At 30.8% G+C, this 12,234-nt stretch overlaps 1 protein-coding gene across 2 annotated transcripts in view; it reads right to left on the bottom strand.

The window, feature by feature from the left end:
- Window positions 1-1,501: 1,501 nt before the first annotated feature.
- CDH9 (cadherin 9) overlaps window positions 1,502-12,234 on the bottom strand; it is a 135,134-nt gene continuing 124,401 nt past the window's right edge. For both annotated transcript variants that reach the window (XM_074200029.1, XM_074200030.1), the window contains 3 exons: window positions 4,530-4,647; window positions 4,188-4,439; window positions 1,502-1,989 (listed from right to left, as the gene is read on the bottom strand). In XM_074200029.1, the coding sequence (XP_074056130.1) occupies window positions 1,502-1,989; window positions 4,188-4,439; window positions 4,530-4,647 (858 nt within the window). The remainder of the gene's footprint in view (window positions 1,990-4,187; window positions 4,440-4,529; window positions 4,648-12,234) is intronic.

Below are 12,234 nucleotides of genomic sequence, written 5' to 3' on the forward strand. Positions count from 1 at the left end.
ATAATAAAAAGGAGCATTCTATTCAGTTCTGTGTACCAGAATTTAGGAGGCAGACAGAGTAATTAAAATCATTCCATATAAGGAATGGTGGAAGGAACTTGCAATATTCAGAATGGAGATAATAAAACTTTATTGCCATCTTCATTGTTTTCAAATATTTGATTGAATATATGAAATAAATGAACATTTCAAACTGTTTATTATGTACCAAATATTTGGTTATCCAAATTGCAAAAGCCATTCCCTGCTCAAAGGAATTCACAATATATTTAGAAGAAACAAAATTATACAAGGGAATGCTCAGTGACAGAAATGAAAGGACAGTGAGTAATAAATATGTAACTTCAAGGCCCCGAGATACTTCAAGTATATTGAGAATTAATTTTTTAATAATGGTAGATCCAGAGGGTTTGATTGTTGGGCCCACAATAAAATGATGTTTGACATGATAATTAGGGAAAAAATGATTAGATTCGCTTTATTTGCCTTCAGAAAGCAGAAATTGTATCAATGTCAGTGTGAAGATATAAGTGGATTCAGAGACATCAGCCAAGCAACTAGGACAGTCATTTAGTGAAAGTAAAGATCAACAGAATGGTACATATTTCAAGTGTTGGACTAACATGCACCCAATACCCAAAAAAATAAAGGAATCTTCCAGAATGCTAGTTAATTTCTCTATACAAAATACATATAAAGAATATGGATAAAAATAACCTAAGGTCAGAAGTCAAACATGGATTGCAATATCCATCAAGGTTGGGTATACTCACATTGATGTGCTCACAGATACCACACAAAGAAATGGAAAAGGGAATACATTGGCCCAGGAGGTAATGCTATTCCTGTGACTTGATATGGTCCAGCAGGTATTGCATAATCAGTTTGTTGTTTGTTCATGGAAAATTCTAATGGTCCTCACACACTAAATATTCTATAATTCATTATATTATAAGAGGGGACTGAAATGTCTATAAAGATAGTTAAAAGCATCTAATTTTTATAAATACTAGTTTATTTCATAAAAATACAAAAATAGAAATATACATTTATAAAAATATCATGAATGAATCAACACAAAGACTTCTTCAACTCAATAAATATGGCAGTAATAGTTATTTAGCTTTTTATATTAGTTTATAAAGTACTTGCACAATATTCCATATAATAAAGGTGATTGTAAGCAAGATAAGAAAAAAATTTAAAGTTTCCTTCTTTTTGAAAAGGCACAAAAAGCCTTTTAATGGTATCTTTGATACTGATGTGATACATCTTCTAAGATTCTTAGGCAGAAAGGGTGAAAATTTCTTATAGCTATTCCATTCATATTCATTCACGAGGACATAGTGATTAGGCAAACCCTTACTAAAACAACACTTATGTTTTGTTTCTATGTTTGAGTTTGTATTTTCCTCTGTTCAAGAGAATGCAGGTCACTTAATTTAGCAATAAAGACATTACTTTCATTAATGTTGACCCAGTAGGTCACTGGCAAATTTTATCAGTCTCGATCACTGTCATCTCCCCCATACATATCTGCAAGCTTTTTAAATCTAGGTCCCCAGTTACTGAGATAATCATAATCTTGGTTACCATCTGCATTAAGCGATTCCAAAGAACTGAGAGAATCTGCTATGGAATCATTCCCTTCATAAGCATATGTTGCTAGGGAATCATAAGGTGGAGCACTTGGATCTGAATCATTCTCTTTTAATCTTCTATGGATAAAGTCTTGTACATCAATGTTTTCCCACAGTGGAGCAGCCCTCCTAATCTGGAAAATAGTTTCAGGTATTACATCCCTTCGGAGTTTACTGTCTTCTCTGGCTTCTGGATTCCGTAGAGTCCCAATGTCAAAAGCTTGGGTGTCTTCTTCCCCACCTCCTTCATCATTGTAAGTCACAATATTGTCTCGAACATCTTCTTTTGAAATAATCAAGGGTTCCTTTTTTCTCTGTCTCTTGAGTGCAGTAAATAGCACAACTAGAACTGAAAATAAAAATGAAAAAAGTTGAATAAATTTTAATGATTGAGAAGAAAGCACATTTTTGGGATATGAGTTCAATAAAATTGCCAGCAAAAAGAAGCAGGTTATTCTTTGATACCAGAAAGACTTGAGACTCAGGAAAAATATAGTGAGGTCTTGGTTAGTAGAAATAATGAATCCAGGTGAAACATTACATTACTCAAATTCATATTTTAGTTCGATTGTGCTAAAATCAATTGCTTTATTCTCCATAATGATAGTTTCTAATAATGTTTGTCCCTTTCCTTTCTGGACTTGAATTTTTTACAGTCCTACCCCACTGAGTAAAGAGGTATGGAAATTCATGCTTCAACTTGCATTTTTTTAGTGTCTTAGGGTTTGTTGATCTTCCCAAATTTAGATGAAGATCATGTGATTTTTTTGCTTATTTTATCTTAATTTTTACTTTTATTGTTTAAAAGCAGTTAAAACTAGATAAAACAATTATGAATAGATCTTCTCTGAAACAAAATATTTGGTGTGTACTATGACCCATGGTACTCCAAGCCTTTACACATGACATCAAAATTTTATTCCATTTGCTTAACTAAATACAATTCATCAATATTTTCCAAAATTTATTCTGTGGACTTATATTTGTTAAAAAATCTATTTGCAATTTTCTACATCATTTCATAAAACTTGTAATTCCCAAGTTAATTTAACAGATGATTAGCATTTGGGAATGTGCTTTTATTTTTTAATTATGTTATATTTAAATTGTGTAAATTTGTGTGGGGGATATGACTAAAAAGGAAGATAACTTTCAAAAGAGGGTTGTCCGTATAACACTGTAAGTCATTTTTATTCTCATTAGGAAGGACAAAAGGAGATTAAGAAATATCTGTTAGCTATACTTTTTTGAAGACTGCTTTATAAATAACTAAAGTTCAAGAATGGGAGCTAAAGGAAGAAAGAGTTGGAAATAAAAACAGCATCTACAAAGGATTGTAGGAAAGTGAAAAGAACATACTTTGGACTTTTCTAATACTTTATACTTGGAAAATGGAGAAAATTTTCCTTCCTTTGTACAGAGAGCAAAGTTGTAAATTTTATTTGGTAAAGAGAAATTATCCAAATACAAGTAATTTATTGATAATTGGAAATACACATTTGTATAACTGAATATTTTACCGAAATGTATAACGTATACAGTACATTGATCACACATAAGTATTACTATGTGTAATTATGGTAAATAACAGGTCAAAATAATAGTTCTTTTTGCACAAAGGAAATGAAATAAATTTTAGTAGTAGTTGCCCACACACTTATATTCACAACTGCATCATTTTGGGGAAATAAACATATTTTTAATGTCTGTGAATAGTTGCATCCTAACAGCTGGTTGCATTTGTTTGTATATTAACTGTTTGGCAAAATTTGCCCTTACTTCTTTCCCCCCAAATTTTTTTTTTAATATTTGGATCATTTTAACTGCCCAAATGATTTCTCATCCATTTCCCTCATGCATCCACTGAAGTCCTGTAAGAGTTCCTGGCCAATGGGAAGTCATCCAGGTGGTTTGTGAGCCTTTTCATTGAAAAACAGCCAGCTTGGACTAGCATTTGAAAATAAATTTGGCTGGCCTCATTGCCCTCAGCATAAGGATTTCTGGCTGAACAGCTAAGGAAATGAATGTTTTGAAATTGTTTGACAGTAGAACAACTGTTTAATTGAATCAAATGTCCTGTTAGTATACACTCAAATAAAACATTTGTTTTTGTGAAACCCACATTTATTTAGGAAAAACAAAAACAAAACCATTAGCCTTGATGTTCTCATGGTGGCAGTTCAGAACTAATACAATCTTTAATTAGAGCATTGCATCTTATATAACACATTTATATTGTAGTTATTGATATTCCTTATAATTAGTATGAGCACTACAAAAGTTTCCATGCATTTGTCTACTAGACACTGAATATTTTTACGAAATTTAATCTTATTTTGGCATTGTTTGCAAATGCCAACAGTATGTGCTCTCATTTTGAACATAATTAAGAAGTGGCCAACTAATGTGAATGTGTATAAGAGAATGTGGAAATTAAAATGGCATTGTGTATTCTTCACTTCCAAGTGCTTTCCAAATGTTATTCTGATAAAAAGAGGGGCAGATATTTTGCAAGTTGAAAGAACATTTATTTACAGAGCCACTTACTAAGCAGAATGAAGATGCATAGGAGAATAGCAATGAGAGCTCCTGTACTCAGACCAGCTGAAAGGATCAAGGCCTCTGCATTACAGGACTGCATATTTCCATGATTATCACAGGCACACACATGGATAGTTAGTGTTCCAGTGCTACTTTGGATAGGATAATCATTGTCAAATATTAAAATTGGTAGGAGATATGTACTCATTTTATGGCGGCTATACCCATCCTTTCGAGTAAGAATTCCAGCTGTGTTATCTATAAAAAAGAGTAAAGATAAAAAAGATAATATATTTACTATCTAAGAGAGGCAAATAAATTAATTTAATGAGTAAGATTTATGAATACCTTTATTATCTACAATTGTGAAGTTTGGATTAAGAGGAAATTCTGGTACTGGTTCAAAGAAGAACTTGTGTCCCCGAGGAGGGTCATCTTTGTCCATGACACTGATTGTCTGAATCAACTGGAAAAATAATAATTTTATTGTCATTAGAAGGAAAATTAAATTGAATTGTTTGTTGGATAAACTTTTGTTTCAATAATCTTGTAGATTTTATAATCATTTAAAAAAATTCCAGTGTGGCTACAGCATTATTAAATTGAATATTTTTGTTTTGTTTCTTTATTCTTTTGGTGTTCATGAGTTTTTTCTTTTTTTAATTTTTAATTAATATTTAATCTATATATATTTTCCAGCTACATGCAAAGAGTGTTTTCTTCAATCATTTTTTTTACAGTTTTCAGTTTCACATTTTCTCCTGCCCTACCTTCCCTCCCCTCCAACAGAAAGCAATCTAATATATAATTGTTAAAAATATATTTATATTAACCATGATATGAAAGAAGAATCAAATCAAAAAGGCAAAAAATAAGAGGTATAAAGATCATAATATATAAAACAAATTTTAAAGCTTGAAAATAGTAAGCTTAGGTCTGCAGTCAGACTTCAGAATGCTTTCTCTAGATGTGAATGGTATTTCCTATCACTAGTCTTTTAGAAATTGTCTTTGATTATTGTATTACTGGCATGAATAAGTCCATCTTGGTTGATCAGCCATTAATACAATGTTGCTTTTAAATACCTTTGTTTTTAAGTGTTAACTGTCAGAAGAAAAAATAAGTTTGTTTTTACCATTGAATGGTTTCTTTAATAACAGAAGTTCAAAAAAAAAAAAGGTTTTTACATAAACTTCCCAAGGATGAATATAGAGCTTCAAACTTCAAGCAATAGTTTACATGCAAGTCTAGAATTTGGGACAGAGGGAAAAAATAGTGATAATATTATGGGAGTAAACAAGTAAATAAACAAAAAGAGCTTAAACAAAGAGTAGAGGAGACTGTAGGGAATGCCCATTTAAAGAGATCAAGCAGAGATCCAGAAGAGTGGGGAGAAAATTGTTGTTGCTGTTATTTTGATTAGGGAAACAGCCACATTTACAGAAAGATGTAAAAGCAAACATTGAAGATAAATGAGAAAGAAGGCATAGCTGCAGGAAGATTTTGCACAAGATGAGTAAGAATTGAATTAAGAATACAGATAGAATTGCTATCCTTAGAAAGGAAACAGGATTCATCTCCCTTACTCTGAGATAAAGAAAGGAGGAAGGATGAATTGGAAAAATTAGATGTATTTACAAGTAAGGAAGAAGAATAAAGAGTACTTCACTAGATTTTCTACATTTTTAGTAGTCTATCTTTTTTTGTTGTTTTTAATTCACTCTATGTGTTGGACATGAGAATTTGGAAGGGAAATTTAAAATAAAAATTATTATAATGCTAGATATTTTTAATCATAATCAGTGCTATTAGATTGAAATAAAGACTTTATGATGGCAGTGAGAGTATAAAAGAGTTCAATCACACAGTATTTAAGTTTATAATAGTTGAAGTCATTGATATTCCATGATTTTCTCTAACAGGAATGTGAGGAAGTATTAAAAAAATATGTGATGGAATTTGACAAAGCTGAGATCTTCATTTTGTAAATGGTTTAAGGATAGTTAATGAAATGACTCAACCATTATCAATCTATTTGACTTTGGATTAGATAATCATATGATATTTTCCAACTCTCAAATTCTGTGCTTTTATGTGATGACTAATTTAAACATATCTATATAAAACTATAGTACAGTCTTTATATGGTCCTATCAATTTAGATTATTTATAATATTCTCCTTTAACAAAGTTAGTTTGTAAAGAGATTTATGTGGACAATTCATTTGGAACAAGACACATCACTTTGGAATTTTAAGTAATTTGCAGGCACTGAAAATTTTCAGCTTTTATGAGTTTATTTCCTCATTCTATTGAATATTTTCTCTTACAATTATGGAAAAGACTTGAGACTTCTTTCCAAACTAATTACATTTGAATTTATCTACTTCATCCATGTCTTTTATAAAATCCTAAGGTTCTGCATTGTTACAAGTAATAATTTCCTTCATTTAAGACTGTAAGAGGAAGAATAGTGATTATTGAGTGCTTCCATATTCTTCTCCTGAAACAGAGGGAAATGAACCTGAATACACAAGAGAAGAGAAGTGTTTTAATAATCAGACTGCCAAATTTGTTTTCTGCCAACAAAACCTTAACAATATAGTTTTACAAAGTATTAATTCGTTTTACTCTCAGAAGAGAAGATGAAAATCCAAGAAAATGCCTTTCTACTTTTCCATCTATCTTTTTTGATACGGTAAGTATTCTTAATTAAAAGACCTGGTAGGAAGTGGCAGAAAAGTTTCAAAAGAAGTAAACAAAGACACACATACCAATAAGTAAGAATGGAACCAAAGATAGAAGTAATAACTGAAAGGTATTGAAAAATAGAATAATGGTAAAACAAAAGAAGAGGAAGATTTTGTGCATTTGATGCTTTTCTCGAGACAGCTGGGTAGTACAGGACACCTAGATAGCACAGTGAATAGAGCACTGGCCCTGGAGTCAAGGGTACCTGAGTTCAAATCCAACCTCAGACATTTAATAATTAACCAGGTGGGCGACCTTAGGCAAGTCATTTAGCCCTATTGCCTTGCAAAAATAAAAAAAAAAGTTTTTCTCATAATGATGTGCACTGTTATAGCACAAAACAATTTACCAAGGACTAAAAAGGGGGGAAAACATATCAATAGATAACATTTAGGAAAATTTTTAAATAAAAGATATCTGTATATTTATGTGTGTTTGTGTGTGTGTGTGTGTGTGTGTGTGTGTGTGTGTGTGTGTGTATAGTTGATGGGGAGAGGAATACATAGATAGAGGATGGATAAATAGCTAGATAGACAGGCAGAGAGAGAGAAAGAGAGAGAGAGAGAGAGAGAGAGAGAGAGAGAGAGAGAGAAAGCAAGAGAGCCAGTCTACTAAGAAAGTACACCAAAAGATTATAGAAAATATTCCACCTATAATGGTAGCTATACTCATTATAATATTTAATAATTAACAGAGATTATTTAGATATATCAAGACTGGTACCTCTTGCTCCTTTTCATGTTTTCCATGGAAACTAAAAAAAAAGAAATCTGTATTGTTGTGTGGTCATGAATATTTGGAGAGAAAACAATTAATTATGAAAAAAAGTTGTGTTTTCATCTCTGCTATCAAATGAAGCTAGTAATTTAAATTTAAATAAAAATATTTTTATTTAGTACCAGTTAAGAGATGGAATAGAAGTCAGCTGGGATTAAACTTGGCTTTGTGAACCATGCTATGACGCAAAAATTATGCAGTCTTGACCCGAATTAGAGAATTTTTAATAAATGCAGGGGAAAATGTTTCAACTTGAAATGCTGTCTAATCTTATTAAAAGAAAATGAAAAGACAGTGATAAATAATTTCCTAATCATTTATAATAAGTGTCAAGGGGTAGACCATAGAAAGATAAGAAAAAAATATCAGTTAAATAATTCATAGTAGAAAATTATGGAAAAACAAAAGCTATATTTATGGATTCAGTTATCTAAATGCATATGATATTGTCAATAAACAAAATATACTAGCAATAATAAGATAAGTAGGTAAATGTATCTTTTAAAGGAAAATGAAATTTAGAATTGTTGAGATGCATCTCTGTACAGGAAAATTACAATCAATAGGTACATTTAATTGAAAAGAAATAGAGAGGTGAAACATTTAAAAACGGAATGGAAATAAGTTGTAGAGTTGTAGAGCTATCCACAGTAGAAAGAATAGGCTGTAAAAGGCAAGGATTTCCTTATAACTAGAAAAATTCAAGTTGAGTTTAGTTGACAACTTTGTTGACATTATTTTACAGGGTATTTATATTTCAGTTAAGACAGGATTGCCTCAAGGATTCCCTCAAATCTTATAAATCTATGACTCTAGTAAAAAGAGAATTGGGAAGTCTCAGATAAACTTCCTTCCTAGTCATTACACTCAACATTCTGGCCTGTATGTTCTTTGCATTTTATATCCCGAACAAAGGGAAAAAAAACAAAACTTAAGTGTAACCATATTGTTGATGTTTTATTGCTGATATCAATCTGATCTTAATGCATTATCATAATAGAGATGTTAGCCAAGTACATTATAATCACTGATTGCTGATATGAAAACCTACTGGTTATATGACAAGCATTTAGAATTATTACTTTCTGAAATGATGCCAGCATATAATGAATTGCTAGTGCCTTAAGGCACTTAAATAGAGAATATGAAACCACCCTAGTTATTAAAAAAGTCAGTTGAATATTTCTCTATTCTACACATTTGTTCTAGAATCCTATCAGAATCATATTTTCCCTTTAACTTCTTAGTATATGTTCCTGGGAAGTTCAGATGCTTTCAATACAAAGTTAATCATTTTGAAAAGTTATCTTTTTTAATCCCTTCTTCTATATTCTACAATATACATGCATAATCACATGATTAACATGACATCAGTGAATATTTCATTTGCAATTGATTCAGTATTTTATTAGTTGTTTAATGTGTAAGGAAATCAATGTTTGGTTTTAACAAAATAATAATCACACTTTTTTTGCTTAATTCTTTCACATTTTTAAACCTCTGAGAAAAATGTTTATCCTATAAGTAGAAAATATATCAGAAAACATTATGACACTCCCTGTAGCAAATACAGTTAAGTATTTGAAATAGAAAGCACGACAGATAAATAGAAGAAATAACAAATAAGAGTTGTATCATTATGCATACTACTTGGGATAACATTCTCATTCTTCATTGAATTTAAATTCTCTATTATAAAAATTAGAACATATTTATAAATATTTTATACTCAGACCATCACTTGATATGGTTGCAAAGAGAGAGTATAGGGTGTTCCAAAATTTGTAGGACAACTTTATGCTGGAACTTTTCAAAATCAATATAGTTTTAAGCTTAAAATTACATTCAAACTTTTGGGAAACCCTGTATAGGTTATCTCAACAATCATTTAACTACAAGCTAGGAACTGTGCTAAGTGTTATGGTTTCACAGAAATGGAAAAAAATATATAGTCCCTGCTTTTAAGGAACACAGTAACTGATAGGGGGAAAACATGGCAACTCTTATGTCCTGAATCAATACAGACAAAAGAAATTGAAAGTAATCCCAGAGGGAAGACACTAACATTAAAAAGAATCAGAAAACTCTTCTTGCAGAATGGGGGATTTTAATAGACAATTGAAGGAAGTCAGCAAAGGAAGTTAAACTTTTCAAAACACTTTGAAAACTTTTAAAATAAATATTTTCAAACATTAAGTGTCTTTATTATTGATAATAATAATAATAATAATAATAATAATAATAAAGCAAGTCAATTGGACCATAGCTTGACTTTTGTATAGGAATTTATATTCATTTATATAGACTCAGTGTTTTTAGTTAGGATGACCTCAGAGAAAACTTAAACCAATGCTATCATTTAATAGATGAGGAAATAGAAGCTCAGAGTAATTTAGGTAATTGAATTCCTGTTAATTCAATATCTGATTATAGAAGTATATAAATTTTTGAACATGTCTAATTTTGAAAAGAGATAACTTGCAAATTATATTGAACAACAATGGAGCTCTAGATGGTTCATTAGCTTGCCATGGTGACTGAGATTTTAAGTGATGTATTAGAATTTAATTTTAAATATCAGTAGGTTTTAAAATTAATCAGGTAGTGTGCCATCTAAATCCTGAGATCCTGTTATTTCTCAATTAGAAGTGTAGCACTCTGACATATCAGTAAGAGAGTTTGATTTTTAAAAGATTTCAGTACTGTAGATAATCTCAAAAGTAAAGTACAATAACTGAGATGAATAGTATAATTGGTAAAGAGGTCTGATTATAGAATTCACTTCTTAATTCAAATTCTGTATGACTGAGCTGCCTTGAATTCTGACCAATATGAAGAAGTAGTTACTGAACATTAAATGAAACTGACATAGTGCACATTCAAAATTCCTTTGCTATGAAAATCTGTCTAAGACCATCAGACTTACCAGTGGTATACTGAGGTGTTCTGCATATGAGATTTTCCTTAATCTGGAATTTGGTTGGGGTAAGAGTGAAGCAGGAAATTATGTATATGATGACTGGAGAAAGAAGGCTGCCTCAAGTTGAGATACCAAACATTACCATTTTAAATAAATCAATTATTGATAGAGAGCATGGGTGTGCCTAAATTATGAGACTAAAGATAAGAAATAATCATTGCTCCTGAGAGTTCTAGACATACATGTACATTTTCAGTCTCTGCTCCATGCATATCTATGGTAAAGAGTAAAAGTCAAAAGAAAACTACCAAAAACAAACCACCAAAACCATTTAAAATCAGTAGAGAATATGGCATTTGAATAGAGCAAACTGTCCATAGTGGAAGGAATGGGTAGTAACATATGATTTTTGGGTAATGTCCCTGTCACACTATATTTCACCCCACTCTTTAAGGTTAGAAATTCATTATTAGCTATTCAGTTCAATGATATATGAAATAAAGATGATGCTACATGAAATCAAGATAATTTCATTCAAGAACCTTCTTTTAATGTGTCAAATATAAAATCCCATGCTATTCATTACCTTTCATCTTTCCCTCCCTCCTTCTAATTTTCTAGTCTTCTTACATCTTATATATCTCTATAGAGTTTGTTTTATCCACTGACCCTAACCTTTGTAGTTTTCCTCCAGTAAAAGACTAGATATTTTCACTGACTGACTCCCCAACCTGGAATGTTCTCCCTCCTTAATTCTCCTTCAAATTTCCATAACATTCTTCAAATTACAACTAAAGTTTCATCTTTTCCAGTCTCTCTTAATTTTAATACCTTCTCTCTGAAGATAATGTTATATTTATTCTTATTTGTAGATAATTATTTGCATTGTCTCTGCCATTAGATTTTGAGTTTGTGAAGGGCAGGAATTGGCTGATATTTAAAAAATATTGCATCCCTATAGTTTTGCACGGAGCTTGGAATTTAGTAGATACTTAATGAATATTTATCAGTTGACTGATTGACAATACCCTTAGAAGGATAAACAGACTTTCTAACATGATTGACAGGCCTTAGAGTAAATTAGTTTACCTCATATTCCAGTAAATTAGTTTAATTTATTTGTTGTTTTCTTTACACTAAATTTATCTCAACTCCTTTGAGAAGTATTAAATAGGAGAAACTGGAGAAATTATGAAACTGTACTGAATAGATTTGCTATAAATTTGTCTTATGTAATCTCACTGAAATGAGACAAAACTCCTACACTTTTTTAGTTGACTCAACATCGCACTTACCAGATTAGTTTTTCTACACTTTTTTCCTTTCTTCAAACCTTTTATAATTCCTGCTTCCCTCACTTTCAAGCAAGAAACTTGTTTTGTTTTTCAAAGAAAAAAATAAGTCATTCATTCATTCACAGATCTTCCTATTTTTATTTTTTTCTCCTCACATTTTCCAGATGCCTTCTGCTGCTATCTTTATATTTACCTCTGTCACACATGAAGAGATGTTCTTTATCCTTGCCAAAGCAAAACCTTCTATTTGTATAATTTGTCTCATTCTATTCTGTCTTCTTCAATAGATATTCTCTATATTTTCTAATTA

The sequence above is a fragment of the Macrotis lagotis genome, chromosome X, assembly GCF_037893015.1.
Source record: "Macrotis lagotis isolate mMagLag1 chromosome X, bilby.v1.9.chrom.fasta, whole genome shotgun sequence".
Taxonomy (NCBI): domain Eukaryota; kingdom Metazoa; phylum Chordata; class Mammalia; order Peramelemorphia; family Peramelidae; genus Macrotis; species Macrotis lagotis.